The 16070-nt window shown below is 38.4% G+C and overlaps 4 protein-coding genes and 1 non-coding gene across 6 annotated transcripts in view; 1 reads left to right on the top strand and 4 right to left on the bottom strand.

Moving 5' to 3' along the window:
- Positions 1-545: 545 nt before the first annotated feature.
- Positions 546-3621, bottom strand: LOC111456886 (probable 2-carboxy-D-arabinitol-1-phosphatase). Its single transcript, XM_023098940.1, has 7 exons — positions 3309-3621; positions 3015-3166; positions 2555-2674; positions 1761-1860; positions 1089-1228; positions 927-1006; positions 546-782 (listed from the first exon to the last, which is right to left on the bottom strand). The coding sequence occupies exons 1-7, from the start codon at positions 3463-3465 to the stop codon at positions 656-658; spliced, it is 876 nt and encodes a 291-aa protein (XP_022954708.1). The 5' UTR covers positions 3466-3621; the 3' UTR covers positions 546-655.
- A 142-nt stretch (positions 3622-3763) lies between these two features.
- Positions 3764-3836, bottom strand: TRNAV-UAC. Its single transcript has one exon. It is a non-coding gene; the product is annotated as a tRNA-Val (tRNA).
- A 612-nt stretch (positions 3837-4448) lies between these two features.
- Positions 4449-7303, top strand: LOC111457015 (pentatricopeptide repeat-containing protein At4g21705, mitochondrial). 2 transcript variants are annotated; one of them, XM_023099123.1, is made up of 4 exons: positions 4697-4787; positions 4955-5005; positions 5287-6531; positions 7007-7303. In XM_023099123.1, the coding sequence occupies exons 3-4, from the start codon at positions 5299-5301 to the stop codon at positions 7046-7048; spliced, it is 1275 nt and encodes a 424-aa protein (XP_022954891.1). In that variant the 5' UTR covers positions 4697-4787; positions 4955-5005; positions 5287-5298; the 3' UTR covers positions 7049-7303. The 2 variants fall into 2 exon arrangements, with proteins under 2 accessions (XP_022954890.1, XP_022954891.1); XM_023099122.1 differs by lacking the exon at positions 4955-5005 and having other exon boundaries at positions 4449-4787.
- Positions 7199-11717, bottom strand: LOC111457014 (endonuclease MutS2). Its single transcript, XM_023099120.1, has 5 exons — positions 11126-11717; positions 9859-10819; positions 9244-9768; positions 7762-8226; positions 7199-7645 (listed from the first exon to the last, which is right to left on the bottom strand). The coding sequence occupies exons 1-5, from the start codon at positions 11608-11610 to the stop codon at positions 7349-7351; spliced, it is 2733 nt and encodes a 910-aa protein (XP_022954888.1). The 5' UTR covers positions 11611-11717; the 3' UTR covers positions 7199-7348.
- Positions 11718-12700: 983 nt separating this feature from the next.
- The window catches only part of LOC111457155 (allantoinase), an 8845-nt gene continuing 5475 nt past the window's right edge, over positions 12701-16070 (bottom strand). Inside the window, exons 10-15 of the mRNA XM_023099316.1 lie at positions 15261-15387; positions 14806-14961; positions 14611-14721; positions 14062-14172; positions 13346-13444; positions 12701-13046 (exon numbers count right to left, since the gene is read on the bottom strand). Of these exons, the coding sequence (XP_022955084.1) occupies positions 12921-13046; positions 13346-13444; positions 14062-14172; positions 14611-14721; positions 14806-14961; positions 15261-15387 (730 nt within the window). The 3' untranslated portion in view covers positions 12701-12920. The remainder of the gene's footprint in view (positions 13047-13345; positions 13445-14061; positions 14173-14610; positions 14722-14805; positions 14962-15260; positions 15388-16070) is intronic.

The raw sequence follows: 16070 nt of genomic DNA, 5'->3' as shown, positions 1-16070 counted from the left end.
CTCTTCCTAATAGATGTGTTTTAAAACCATGAGGTTGATGGCGATACGTAATGGGCCAAAGCAGACAATATCTGCTAGCGGTGGCGGTGGGCTTGAGCTGTTACAAATGGTATTAAAGTCAGATACTAGGCGGAGGCTGGCACACAAGATGGGTAGATTGTGAGATCCTACATCGATTCACTCTTTATAATGGTGTGGAAACCTCTCCCTAATAGGCACATTTTAAAACTGTGAGATTGATGGCGATATGTAATGGACCAAAACGGACAATATCTACTAGTGGTGGGTTTGGACTGATGCATCTAGAGTGTCATAGTACATCAAGAGTGTCATAGTAGTTCTAGAGACCAACTAAACACTCTAGCAGCATTCCATAACCAATTAATAAAATTATGAAGGGGACATTATCCATGAAACGTCTAGATGGACAAAAATGATGGAAGTAAAAGAGTACTTTTGGCCAAGCACGAGAGGGCACTAAACCAATGAAGACACTCTCACGAACATCTAAGAGCTCCGCACAATAATTTAAATAAAGGCCAATATTGCTCACAAAACAAGCCTGAGATTCATTATGCAAATTATCATCTTTATAAAAAAAAAAGAAAGAAAACAATACAGTATCATTCTCCTAATTTCTACAAACTTCCTAGTTTTAGTATAAATAGGTGTGATCGCTGTACATGTGTGCTGTCATATTCAAAGATTGAAGCATTGCCTCTCCTTTCTCGTTGAACTTGAATACCGATATCCCGCCATTGTTTATCTCGACCGATCGGAACCTAAACCACGAAAGCCATCAACACACAAACTTATTCAACATTTTGGAATTTGAAGGCGTTAAATATATAACAACGAAGATTACTTGTTACAAGGAATCCTAAATTCATTTTGGTCCACAAGGATATTCATGACAATGTTCATACCTCTCAGGGCCAAGCCCCAAGGCTGTGCAGATGAGTGCCCGCAATATAGATTTGTGAGTGACCACCACAAAATTCTCTCCCTGATAGTCAACAAAACACAAGTTAAAAAGCAGCCAGACAAGCTTCTAATTGATGGGAATAGATTGAATGAACATATCTCACAGGTGATAACAAGATTTCCCTCCAAGCTTCTCTTGCTGTTACCCAAATTTTTCGAAGAGGGTAGACGCCATTTACGCAAAATTTAGCAGGATCTTCTCGCCATGTTGTGTACTCCTTTGGATAAATCTTCTTAGCATCCACTGCCTCCAAATTCTAATCATGATTTCTATGATCGAAACAGAATGTACAGAGGGACGTATTCTAAGCAATATTTTAAGATCTACAAGGAAGTCTCAAGTCTCAAATCTCAAATGCAGAAATCAAGAGATAAACCAGTTCCAAAAAGAAAAAAAATGTTCATCTCCTAGAATTTAAAAAAGAGCAGTCGCCAAAAACGTTTTCAATGGAATTTGTGGATGATGCTGTTTAGCTTGTTTAAATGTATGAACTGATGCTACATTCAACTTTGAGTTACTTCCAAATATAATATGAACTAATGCGACATTCAACTTTGAGTTACTTCCAAACATGATATGAACTGATGAGACATTCAACTTTGAGTTACTTCCAAACATGATATGAACTGATGAGACATTCAACTTTGAGTTACTTCCAAACATGATATGAACTGATGCGACATTCAACTTTGAGTTACTTCCAAACATGATGTTCTTCATGATAACATAGTAAAATGGCAATCAAAATTGTAGTATGCTCAAGCAGGGGACAGACCATTTTTCATGCCTTCAAGAAAAAACAGATGGGCTTCCTTCAGAGAATCAAGAAAAACCAGTTCTTCTTCCCTTCCTTGCCATAAAACTTCAGCAGTTGACTGCACTCAAGGAAATAGTGGCAATTTAATCAAACAATATATCATAATGAAAAAAGAAAAGAATACACGTCTTAGGAATCACGACTCTCTACAATGGTATAATATTGTTTACTTTGAGCATAAGCTCTCGTGGCTTTGCTTTTGGTTTCTCCAAAAAGCCTCATACCAATGAAGATAGTATTCAGTACTTATAAACTAATGATCATCCATCTTAATTGGTAATTAGCCAATGTTTGACTACTCCTTTCAATAATTCTCAACAATCCTCTTTTCGAACAAAGTACACCATAGAGCCTTCCCTGAAGCCTATGGAGCCTCGAACAGCCTCCTCTTAATAGAGGCTTGACTCCTTTCTCTGAAGCTATTGAACAAAGTACACCGTTTGTTCGATACGTGAGTCACTTTTGACTACACCTTTGAGGTTCACAACTTTTTTGTTCAACATTCGAGTATTCTATTGATATGACTAAGTTAAGGGTATGGCTCTGATCCCATGTTGGGAACCACGATTCTCTACAATGGTATGATATTGTCCACTTTGAGCATAAGCTCTCGTGGCTTTGCTTTTGGTCTCCCCAAAAAAGAGAGTATTCCTTACTCGTAAACCCATGATCATCCTCTTAATTAGCCAATGTGGGACTACTGCTTTCAATAATACTCAACAACACACACAGAGATTTGGATGCCACCCAACCTTGGCGCGTGATATTGGACTTGCAAAACATCTATCAAAATTTATGTTTGCCAAGGCTCTTCTACATTTTTCTGCTTGCAGCACTCCAGTTTCTGTTAAGAGAGATAAGTCCGAGCTTCCCTGCATGTTAGTTCAACAAAAATTAGGCTAAATGTAAAATTAAATCCATGTACTAAGAAGAATGGAATCTGTACATTCAAGTTCAAAGTTGTTCAAATCTTGACCGTCTCCTCAGAAATAGAAATCTCAAATTTTCATCATCCATAGTTCATTTAGGGACAATATCTACCAGCCGTGGGCTTGACCGGTTACAGATTCATCCATGTATATGATTTCATAAACCAAACATACATGACAAGCACATGGAAACCGGTATTGAGTAATCGAGTAATCGAGCAAGTATTCTACATTACGCCCCAATGTCGAAAAGATCAATGATTAAAGTAGGAACACTACAAACCTGAACTCTACTTTCTTCATTCCAAGTGCTAAGACCATGCCTTACAAGAGTGACCTTCTTTGATGTGGAGATCGACCTTTCAGTAAGAGATGTAGTTGCTTTATAAAAATCAAAAGCTCCTCCAGTCATAGCATCACCATTTCCTAGCCTCTCTGCCACAAGTTATCCAAGGCCATGTTAACTAACAAGCAATCATAAGCCATTGAAATACATACATTCTTCAAACTCTTGCACCATGAATTCATAGAACAGTTGAAGAACAAGAGAAGAAAACAGAGGAATCGATAATATTACCGGTGGTTAGAGACAAATCTCGGCTAATACTTGAGCAGTGAACTCCAACGGAAAGACTACGGAGCAAAGGACGCTTCCGAACATACGATAAGCAGGAGCTGTAACTTGAACTTGAACTTAGAGGTACGATCGTCATGGAAACAACGCCACAAGCCATGTTCGTGAAGAAATTAGAGAATCTACAGGTTTACGATCTTACTCGGCTTCTGGATTCTGCATTTGTGGCGCTCTTCATCTTGTTAGTGGCGGTGGTGGAGAAGATTTTTCTTGCAATAATCACAGATGAGTGGTGGGGAACAGTTGAAGAAGATGGATGGTTGGATCATTTGGGCTTTGTTTATGGCTGAATCAAACTCGCGGGAAGATTTTTATCCTGAATTGTACATCTTGGCTTTTTTGTTCGGTGGATTTTTTAATTATAAAAAAAAAAAATTAAAAAAAAAATTACTTTTGCTTGTTGCTGCCCAGGATCGAACTGGGGACCTTTAGTGTGTAAGACTAACGTGATAACCACTACACCACAGCAACTTGGTGATATAATATTTATTTATTTATTTATTTATATATTTAATATAGTAAATATACTGTTTTTTAAACTATAATTCACAAATATCAATATTTATGAAAAATTTCAATTATAACTTGATTGAATTATTACAAATTGTATTTATGATGTCATTATAACTTTTTTTATAATGAAAGTTTTTCATTTTTGGTAAATAATTTTTATTTTAATTGCATATCACATTTAATTAATTTTATTTCACAAAGGATTTTAATATATTTACTTTTTTTTTTTTAGTTTTTAAGTTATATTTTAAGTATATTAATATAATATAATATAAAAATAATAAATAACTTGACGTATTTATTATTATTATTTTTATAATAGTTATATTTATTTATAAATAAAGTATTTAAATTAATAATACTTATTTAAATTTGAAAGTTTTCAAGAATATGACCATTGAGAATAAACCAGCGCATCACCGACGTGCGGTAAGGTATCTTTTAGTTGGGCTGTCGTTTTGAGGCCCAAAATCGGCCCATTTTAAGTAGGCCCATATTCCATTCTGTAATTTCGACGAGCCCATAAGCCCAATAACAAAACCTTCCTAAAACCTTGAACCTCCACTCCTGTTGCGTTTGTGTTTTCCCTGTCTCACTTGAAACAGTTCTCGTCGTCTTCTTCTTCTTCGTTTTCTTCTTTCGAAGGCGTGATCTCCGCGGATCTCATCTATGGATCAGTTCTTTTCCAAAGCTTTAACACGCTATGCCCTGGCTGGCAGGTTTTACCATACGAATCGATTGAAAAAGGCGACTCTGTACGCGAAAATTAGTCCTCTGGGCGATCCTAGCGTCAGTGTGGAGCCGGTGCTGGACGGCTGGGTTAAGGAGGGAAAGAAGGTCCGAATCGCTGAGCTTCAGAGAATCATTCATGACCTTCGCAAGCGTAAACGCTTCACACAAGCTCTTGAGGTTTGAGTTTTTCTTTCTTGAAATGTGGTATATTTTGGTTTGAGCTGTAGGATGTGTAGGAAGAAGTGAACTGTGAAAAAAGATGCATACAGTGAGAACTAAGTGTCTTTCGGATGAGCCTCCCTTTCAAAATGTGAATAGCTCAATCGCTAACTTCAAATCCTCAGGATTATGGAGAATGAGGTTATATTGACAGATATAGCTTGGGGAAATGGAAGGTACGCGGGTTTTCTATGCTAAAAAGTCAGAAAATACTTCTTTAGATTCTTTGATTCAATGACTTTGTTTGAGTAACTTCATTAGTTCACATAATATGGACCTTCAGCCATGGAGTTATGTTGTTTCTCCCTTATTTAATCTGGAGTATGATTTCACTTGTTAGGAATCTAAATCTGTGGATAATGATAGAATGACTATAGCATCATATGAGCTAGAAATGTGTGGATTTCAACAATTTATTGGGGGTGTTCTTTATAATTGATGATGGATGTAAATGCAGGTGTCCGAATGGATGAAGAAAACCGGTGTCTGCATATTTTCGCCAAGCGAACATGCGGTGCAATTGGACCTGATTGGCCGAGTTCGTGGATATCTTTCTGCCGAAAGCTATTTCAATCAGTTGAAGGAGCAAGACCAGACTGATAAGACATACGGTGCTCTCCTCAATTGCTACGTTCGGCAGCGGCAAGTTGAAAAATCTCTTTCCCATTTGCAAAAAATGAAAGAGATGGGCTTTGCAACTTCAGAGCTCACTTACAATGACATGATGTGCTTGTATACAAATGTTGGTCAGCATGACAAGGTCCCTGAGGTACTAGCAGAGATGAAAGAGAAAAATGTTTCTCCAGACAACTTCAGTTACAGAATCTGCATCAATTCATATGGTGCGAGACGGGATCTTGAGGGGATGGAGAATGTATTAAAGGAGATGGAATCTCAACCTCATATAGTCATGGATTGGAACACTTATGCAGTAGTAGCTAACTTCTTTATAAAAGCGGATCTCGCTGATAAGGCGGTTGATGCCTTGAAAAAAGCAGAAGAGAGACTGAAGAGTAAAGATAGAATTGGCCATAACCATCTAATCTCGCTATACGCAACGTTAGGAAACAAGGAGAAGGTGTTGAGATTGTGGAATCTGGATAAAACTGATACTACGAGACTCATCAATAGAGACTACATCACAATGCTTGAATCTCTGGTGAGACTGGGTGAACTTGAGGAAGCTGAAAAAGTGCTGAAAGAGTGGGAATCATCTGGGAATTGCTATGATTTTCGAGTTCCTAACACTGTCATTGTTGGGTATATTGACAAGGGAATGTGTGAGAGAGCCGAAGCCCTGCTCGAAGACTTGATGGAGAAGGGAAAGACTACCACACCAAACTGTTGGGGTGCTGTGGCTGTTCAATATATGGACAGGAGTGAGACTGAAAAATCTGTAGAGTGCATGAAGGCCGCCCTTACTCTAAATATGGATAAAGGATGGAAACCTAATCTACGTGTGATTACGGGCATATTGAATTGGCTTGGCGAAAACGCCAGCATTGAAGAAGTAGAAGCTTTTGTAGGCTCATTGAGGTCTGTGATTCCAGTGAACAGAGAGATGTATCATGCCTTGATGAAGGCTCATATAAGAGGTGGTAAAGAAGTACATGAGCTGTTAAATCAAATGAAGTCTGATAAAATAGATGAAGATGAAGAAACAAAGAAAATTCTTGGCACTGGGCAAGAAACAACTGAAGGAAGGTAAGAACAATTGCTGATTGTTTTCTTATTGAATCTTATTGTTGTTGTTGTCGATCTTAACACCTGTTGCTTGGGTTTCAATAATGCAAAATCTTATTTATCATCATGTTCTTCACATGAAAGGAGTAAAAGTAGCTGATGTTCACTTCCAATTTACTGATTGTATTTGGTGGTTTAATGAAGTGTTGGTGATTTGAGGGAAATGTGCTACATGCATAGATGATTCGTGAACAGGGAAGAAAGAAGTTAAAATAGTGAATTCAATTAAGACTCTTTATCTGGTATGTAGCTCCACGTGCTAGGAGCGCATCACCGGGGCGAAAACAAAGATAGGACCATCATCATGACCCTTTTCTTTCTTTTGTTTGTGTCCTAACTTTAGTTAAAAAAAGGCGTGTGTGTTTTTTTAAGGCTTATCCAGGGACTGCAGCTCTAAGGCATCCAATTCCTCTTCTTTCTTTTTCTTTTCTGCGGATCTCATATCGAGAGCAGCTTCTTCTTGTTCAGGGAAGTAAGATAAGTGAATGGAAATAAGAATTACTCTCGAGTATCAAGATTAGGTTAATCGTGTCTGATTCAATGAATTGTACAAATTTGGTGTGGAGGTGCGCACGAAAACTGAAACTTTTACGAAAAGCTTGAATTTGTTTGTTACATTCTAGATCAAAGAACCTAGAACTTGAAGCAGCTACGTGTTTCCTGTATTGTTTTAGTTCAGCTTGTGGTCAATATTTACATATATGAGATGTGATTCATTTGAGTTCAAACTAGATGGTGTACTCAGCTTGACATAGCTCACCACCTGAAATTGATATCTACTTTATAAAAGCAACTGTACAACCATAATTCATAGGACTCTCCTGATCATACTTCGCTACACGCGGATGTTTCCTCAAGGTCTCGAGTACATGTTCCTTGACAGCCCCTGTGCCCATTCCATGTATGATGAAAAGAACTGAATTCGGTCCTCTCGAAGAGATCGCCATATCAAGGTGGTACGAAGCTTCTTCTATTCGCATGCCACGTAAGTCAACCGTGTTCTTTGAAGTCTGCACAACGGCGCCATAAGACTCTCCATCTGAAGTACTGACCAATTCTCTGCTCCGTCGACCCTAAATTGTCGACAATGATGGTTAGATTTGCATCATTGTGTATGCATCACAGGACAAATAGTATTAGATTCACAAAAGATGGAGTCTAGAGAATGATTGAATAGAAGAGAAGATACCTGTTTCTTAGAGTATGAAGGAGACTTAGCAGCAGCAGCTGCCTTTTCACTGTTTGGAAGAGCTTTGACGCTTCTTTTCTTCACTCGGGCCTTGATTTTACCATACTGAACAAGGATTGTTTCCTCATCATCAGACGTTTCAACAACAGTAGCTAACTTGTTCCCAAGACCAGTTACAAACACCTGCTCGCCCAACTGGGGTGTATAAGAACTTTTATTTGCAACAACGGGGCGGGAATTGTCGGTTGGACGACAAGCTTCACAAATTGAAGCGATTTTGGATTCTCCCTCCCTGATCAATGAATTGAATTGATCAGCCCCAACAATTTTCAGTTTCTCTTCAAACTCTTGTACAACAGTGTTTATCTTGGACTTTATTGCCTCAGTTTCTTGTCGAGCTCTTCTGGTTTCAAGGGCAATAAGAGCTCTCTCACGCTTATCAAGATCTTCTGCCTCATCCCGAATCTGCATCAATGATTAAAGAGAGAGATGAGCAACACCATAATGTGTTGGAATGCCATCGGTTCTGCATTCTTTATATTGAGAAATAGTAAATCAGTCGCATGAAATCTTTTCAACTTTCTCCAATGGTATACTTCGTTGAAACCTTTCAAAAGTCCTTTCTAAATGTCACCAGTGGCATAATGCAACTGGCAAAGCCACCTGAATTTTACTAGATGCCAGTATACTTGAAATGATATTACTTTTTTCTTATAGATAGGACATAATTACATTTCTTTACGCTTTTTTCCAGTTGGCTATGCAACCAATCGGGAATTTTAGTTCTCTAGATGCTGAAAAATGTATGAGATCCGGGGAACGAAATATTTTCTATAAAGGTATGGAAACCTCTCCTCTTTGACAAGTTTTAAAACCTTGAGGGGGAGTTTTAAACCTGGAAGGGAATCTTAAAACCTTAAGGGGAAGTCCAAAAGGAAAAGTCCCAAGAGGACAATATCTACTAGTAGTGGACTTGGGCTGTTACAAATGGTATCAGAGCCAGACACCAGACAGTGTGCCAGCGAAGACGACGGGCCTGAAGAGAGTGGACTGTGAGATGAGGAAGTGGATCGTGAGATCCTACATTGGTTGAAGAGGGGAACGAAGCATTCCCTATAAGGGTGTGGAAACCTCTTCCTAGTAGACGCGTTTTAAAACCTTGAGGAGAAGTCCAGAAGGGCTGTCCAAAGAGGACAATATCGGAAAAGCCTAATATCTGCTAGCGGTGGGTTTGGACTGTTACATCAGTTATAATGATCCGCCCAACGAATGATGCACCCGTTATTAGGTAAGAACTCTACCTTGATCACAGGGCTAATACAACCAAGCAAAAGACCAATTGACCACATATTAAAGGTATTACTTAACAACATAAGGCGATAAGATACATAAAGCTGCACACAAGATATGAATCAATTTGCCTCGTTATAAAGGCAGCAGATAAATGGAAGCCAGCACATTCACAAATTTCTAAAGCTTTACCTCGTTATAAAGTGCTGAAATTTCTGCATGAAGTAAAGCAGCTTCCCTTCTTTGAGCTTCCAACTTATCTCTTTCCTCCATTAGTGATTTAAAGAGCAAACCTCTACGTTCATCCTGTCTTTCTGGTGTAAGACTCACCATCCATTTCTTTGCACGTTCTATTATGGCGGGATCAAATCCAATTGATTGAGCAATACTCAAAGCATTCGACTCTCCAGTACTACCCCAAAGGATCTTGTAGGTAGGTTTTAAAGTTTCGAGTGAAAATTCCACAGCAGCGTTCTCGAACGAAGAATCACTATCTTTTATGCGAGTCAAATCCGCATAATGAGTAGTCACAATAGCTAGATTAACACATTTCTTGAGATAATACAAAATGCTGGTAGAGAGAGCCACACCTTCTGAAGGATCAGTTCCACTGCCAATTTCATCAATAAGGACTAAGGATTCATCTGAGGATACTTCTAATATTTTACAGATCCGCGAGATGTGCCCGCTAAAGGTAGAGAGATTTTGTTCTAGAGACTTCAATCAAGAAAACAATGTTAAAACTTATACTTAACTCAAAAAGCTGATAATCTATAAGATTACAACAAGAAGACTAGAGAATTCTACCTGGTGATCTCCAATGTCAGCCAGAACAAGATCAAACCATGGAAGTTTTGGGAGGTTCTTGGCAGGCAAGTACATGCCAGCCTTAGCCATAAGAGATGCTAGGCCAAGAGTCTTAATGGATGCAGTTTTACCTCCTGTATTAGGCCCTGAAATCACAACCACTCTAGTTTGACGCTTAATTTTAATGTCTATTGGCACTGGAAAATCAGTGACGCTTCCTGAAAAACCTTCACTATTGATTGCATTATCTCTCTTGTCAAATTGACCTACATTTGCAGAGGAAGATAAAACATTATCTGATGAACTTTTAAGAGAGTAGTTGAGCAGCAATGGGTTCTGAATAGCATCAATATCTACTGATAATGTATTGTCATTTATACTAGAATTTAAGCCTTCATACCCCTTGGATGAGAAACATGGACAAACCCCACTCATCCATCGACCATAAGCAGCCCTGGCCAAAGCAAGATCAAGTTCAAGAATTCTATCCAACAGATATCTTATATGATTCTCTGACTCTGAGATTTCATTTGTAAGCATACTCAAAATGGCTATTTCCTCAGCCTTCTCCGAATTTGATAGCCTAACATCCATGTTGTTCAAATCCACTGCCTCCTTGGGTTCTATAAAGTATGTCGCACCAGAACTACTGGCGCTCAAGACAATGGCGCCTGGTACTAAATTCTTGTGAGTAGCCCTAACAGCAACACACATTCTAGCTCGGCGCTTTGTTATCAGAGGCCTATCAATCCCACCAGCCTGATATATCTTAGAGGATACTGCCTTTAAAAGAGAATCTAACTCTTCCATATTCCTCTTCTTCTCCAAACGAATCAGCTCCAAGTCCTCACTAGCTCTATCAAGAACAATTGAGTAATTGCAATCGATGCAAAACTCAATTTTCCTCTCCAATTCCACCAGGAAATTGCAATTCTGAAGTATTTCAAGCAAGGGCATGAACCTAATCAATATAATTAGACAGAATAAATCGTATTAACTTCTAACCACAATTATATGTTCATGTTTCATTTCATCAACTAAACTTTTCAGTGACAGGAGAAAAGTGAGCAAGGATTTCATCTCAGGGCTCAAGACGATCTGAATTCTTCTTCTCCTCGTGTCCAAGATCATTTTTCTATGTAAATATGTATCATATAGTAGTTTTTCTTCAACCAGAAATAGCTCTATAGAAGTTTATGGAATCTCTAGACGAATGCCAATTAAATAAAAAACAAACGATGAAGAACAAATTTCACGAGAACATTACCTATCTGAAGAATGGCCATTACCAGCCAAAGCCTGCAGTTTCTCGAACAACTCCCTAGCAGCTTTCAGAGAACGTCGCACCGAACACAGTTCAGCAATAGTAAGCAATTTACCAGAAGTCGCCGAATTCAAAATTCCAGAGACATCTTCGATTCCTGAAAAATCCAACTGTCGAGAAACCGACACGGCTTCAGCAGCAGTCGTCTGATCAAGAAGCTTCTGGCTCTCCTCTCTCGTCCGGCCGAAGCGTATGTTAGCGTTCTGAGCTACGTCAAATCCCATGGAAGTCGACGTAAAAATGGAGAGTTGCTTACAGATAGAACTCCATTCTAGAACCCTGAGGGTTTCGTTCTGGAGGGCCTGTGAAGTAGAGATTCGAACGGAAACAGATTCATGAGTGGCGGAGAGTGAGAAGGCGGGCCTGAGAACTCTGGCAAAGATTCGAGGAGTTTTTCTAATGGTGATGAAGCTGTAGCTGATCTCCATGGGAAGGAGAAGAAAGTGGAAGGATTAAGTGGGTGAGTGAAAATCGGATTTTAAAGCAGACAGCTTATCCACTTCAATCGTTGAGCTCTCTCCATTGGCGTTGGTTTCAACAGCTTTCAATCTAGACTTCTTTTTTTTTTATATATATATAATTTTTTTGCCTTTTCATTTATTCGGTACTAAAAAAAAATCTCATACTTCATCGTCAAGTAGTAGATATTATCTTCTTTTGATTTTTCCTTTCGAACTTTCGTTCAAAGTTTTTTCCTTTCGGGCTTTCTCTCAAGTGCAAGGGAGAACAAATATTATTTTAGGCTTTTCTTTTCAAACTTTCATTCAAGTTTTTTTCCCTTTCGGGCTTTCCTTCAAGTGCTAGGGAGAGGTTTCCACGTAAGAAATGATTCGTTCCCCTCTCCAATCAATGTGGGATTTTACAATCCACCCTTCAAGTGCTAGGGAGAGGTTTCCACGTAAGAAATGATTCGTTCCCCTCTCCAATCAATGTGGGATTTTACAATCCACCCCATTGGGGGCCTGACATCTTCGCTGGCACACTGCCCGATTTTTTTTCCCTTTTGGGCTTCCCCTCAAGTACTAGCTGCCCGATTTTTTTTCCCTTTTGGGCTTCCCCTCAAGTACTAGGGAGAGGTTTCCACGTAAGAAATGTTTCGTTCTCCTTTCTAATCAATGTGGGATCTCACAATCCACCCCATTGGAGACCCGACATCCTCACTAGCACACTACCTGATTTCTAGCTCTTATACCATTTGTAAAAATTCAAGCTCACTGCTAGAGATATTGTCCTCTTTGGGTTTTCTTTCCACATTTCTCCTCAAAATTTTAAAGCGCTGCTAAGGAGAAGTTTCCACACCCTTATGTTTCGTTTCCCTCTCTAAGATAACACAATGTTAGCATAGAAATTTTGGTTTCGAAATTCTAAGTTAAGAAAGTCGATCCACACGATTACATACAAATAAATATCAATTCACATTAGAAAATAGAGAAAGAGCGATGTGTTCAAGGTTAACGCTTCTTTAATGTAAACATTTTAAGATAGATTCCCATGGCCTATAGGAGTACCATACATCAGTTGGATCAAATTTGGTCAAGTAACCGATCTCCCAACAAAGAGTGCAGTTCCAACATCCTACAGCTGATCTTATTATATAAATGAAGAAGTCTTGCAAAGATATGAGTACCCTTCTTCATGCTCTATAACAAACTACTTTTAGAAAATCTGAACTTTTATTCTTTACATTATAAGCGTTTGAAAAGTACTAATGGAGCCATAGCAATAGAGAGCATGAACATTAATGTGCAAGGATTGGAGTACCACAGGCAGCGGGAGCGTGCTTGTCTTCATAGACGAGTTGTCCCCTTACGAAAGTGGCCAAAACTTTTCCAGACAGTTTCATTCCCATATAGGCTGAAATGCTCTATGTTGAAAGAATGACAAAAAGTGACACTAAGTTAGCATAACTTCATAACAAGCAAACTCGAACTTTTTTGCATTCGAAAACGCATGATAAATGCTGGCCTATATGGTAGAGAAAGGAGAATTTTGTTTCATACAGAAAACTTTCATCTAAAAGATTCTCTGTCCATGGAGTATGTGCAGTTTATATTTGATGGATCTGAATCTATGGAGTTAAAATGCTGGAAATATGATTCAGACGGGAGAATTGGAACTTGAAACAATCAAAGATGGATAAATGAAATAGAAAACCAGACATACGGGATGTTTAATGTGTATAGGAAACTTGTCATCGACGTCAAATTCCTCATCTGGTGCCCATGCAACAATATCCGCATGCTTTCCAATAGCAATAGCTCCCTGTAAGATGAAAACAATATTTTCTCATCTTCGGAACAATTTCATTGATGAATGAAATAAAACGGAGTGTGACAATCAACACCTAAAGGTGTACTACAAAATAGTCCAATCAGAAATTAAAGATAAACTGTAAGTAGAAAATGAATGCATAGCATGAAACTACGGATAAAGAATCCTAAAAAATCTTCCATTTCTTTCACTCCAACGAAACCATATGGCTTTTTAGTGCAAACCATAAAACCTTGTTCACTCCATGGAAAGGATGTCCCATAAATTTGGAGGCAGTGTCAAAGAGTAACCAAATGCAGGAAGGATTACGTTCCAATAACAAGTAGCAAAGGAGCAATGCCCAAAAAGAATTAAAAAAAGGAAAATATAATATTTGACTTGAAGGGGCAATTGAACTTGCTATAATGTTTGTATTTGTACATGTATATGCAATCCTCCTACCACTCATAAAAACAGAACAAGTTATTTAGGCTATTTATTGTGATACAACTCACTATAGATTCATAATGCAACAAGCTCGCGAAGAAGACAATGAAATTATCCCAATCTACTCAGCCAAAAAGTCGGAACGTAAAAATTGATACTAGAAGTTGTAAAAATATTGTGACCTTTAAGTCTAGGCCAGCAAGCTTGGCAGGCCGCTCACTCCACCACAAAGCAAGTTGCTCTATTGTTACTCCACGTTTCTTTGCATGTGACCACGTTGCAGAAAGATCAAACTGCAAATTCTCAAGAAGAATTGATGTTAATATTGGTTACTTGACTGACAGTTAATTTTATTGTCTATGCATCTATTAAAGCACTAGCACACGGAATTCAAGTCTTTCCTTCAGTTTGTATCATATGGGACCAAACTATTTCAGTGGATATTCCACACGGAGCCAAATTAAATAATTCGCTTACAATTTCAAATATCTCCCAAAGGAGGTCAACATATCTTAAGTGGCAAGTAGTTATTAAGGGCATGGATATAAAAATGTGTGACAACCTAACTATCCAAATCCGAATAGAAAGACTGTTTATCAAAATCAGCGAAAAACTTAATTTTTAATCGATTTCAAGTATAATTTTCAAGTGTGCATATGCATGTTCCATGCCTAAGAGTGCGAATCAGCAGATGGTAGGGGGAGAATCAATAGTAAATATCGAATCTCAACCTGCAAAGATGATATGCCGCCCCAAGCCTTCAAGAAGTCCCCAGAATCAAGAAGCTTTAGTTCTGGCAAAGTTGGGGAATGGTCAGAACTTAACATGTCAATATGTCCTTCCTGTAATGTTAAAATGAAACAGGTGCAACTTTAGAGAAGAATTAATGGGAAACTATAGCAAGCAAGATCTACAGAAACACCGACCATTAGAGCCTCCCATAGTTTTTCTTTGTTGGCTTTATCACGAATTGGTGGAGCACACTTGAAACGAGTATCTCCATCTTTTATATCTTCCTCTGAGAAAGCTAGATAGTGGGTGCATGTCTCAACAGATACACTATCGCCATGCCTTTTTGCTTCCTGTGAAAAGAAGTGAAAATAACATTCTTCGTCCTTTTCCTTCAGCTACTCAAGACAGATAGACTATCTCTTGAACGCAGTAATACAGTACAAAATATATCGAATCCAATTGAACTACATTTGGATTCCCAACGTCACAGAGAAGACCACAGAAAACAATAAGAAAAAGCATTGCAAAATGGACAAACCAAAATTTCCTTCCAGAGTGACAACGTGTGGGTATGTTGAATGGCTTAATAAAATGTTATGTGCCCATAGGGGGTTGGGGACATGCATGCATTTGTAATAGTAAAAAGTACCTTAATAAGTTCTAAGGTAGAGCCTGAATCAGACAAGTGAGCAACGTGAAGATGAGCTCCTTCTGCCGGGCCACCAGGCCTTGTATTCTTTGTCACCGTTAAAAGCTCTCTAACAGCTGCCTCTTCCCTATTTAATGATACAAGAGAAAAATGGTAGCAAGAAATAGGGTTTACACAAATCAAAATGAAACAAAAGATTTTTTAGGACATATTTTAATTGTAGTTTGTAAGATGGTAACATGTGATGCTAAATGTGTTATCAACCTATAGATAGGGAAGACTCGTGGGTTTGGAATCTAGACAAGGGAGACATTTATGGTCAGCAATCTCTCAGTGGAAGCATCATCAAACTGTCCCGACTTGCACAATGTCATTTGAAGGATTTCTATCCGGAAAAAAAAAATCAGCTTCCTCCTTTTTCAACTCAGCCACATTTGCCTGAACACCCTAGACCGGTTACAAAAAAAAAAAAAGTCCCTAGATGGCTCTATCTTCTCTATGCTGCAATCAGTGTACAACAAATAGTGAGTTCCAGAAACATATCCTCATCCATTGCCTTTTGGCTTGGAAGATTTGATCTAATTTCCTCACAGCCTTTTGTTAAGATTGACGGTCCCTTTTGAGGTGCAAAATGGTAGTCTCTAATTCGAGTTGATCATCCTTTCAAGCTTGAGAAGAAGACTATTTGGCTACCGATCAATAGAACTTTCATATGAGTTGTTGGAATGAAAAAAATTCAAGAACATTCACTCAAAGTTATATTTGAACACATCTTTTCTCCCTTTTTTTTTTTTTTTTTTTTTTTTTTTT

The sequence above is a fragment of the Cucurbita moschata genome, unplaced genomic scaffold, assembly GCF_002738365.1.
Source record: "Cucurbita moschata cultivar Rifu unplaced genomic scaffold, Cmos_1.0 Cmo_Scf00019, whole genome shotgun sequence".
NCBI classification, from domain to species: Eukaryota; Viridiplantae; Streptophyta; class Magnoliopsida; order Cucurbitales; family Cucurbitaceae; genus Cucurbita; species Cucurbita moschata.
Note: the sequence above shows the minus strand (reverse complement) of the source record. Positions and strands in the feature narration are given on the sequence as shown.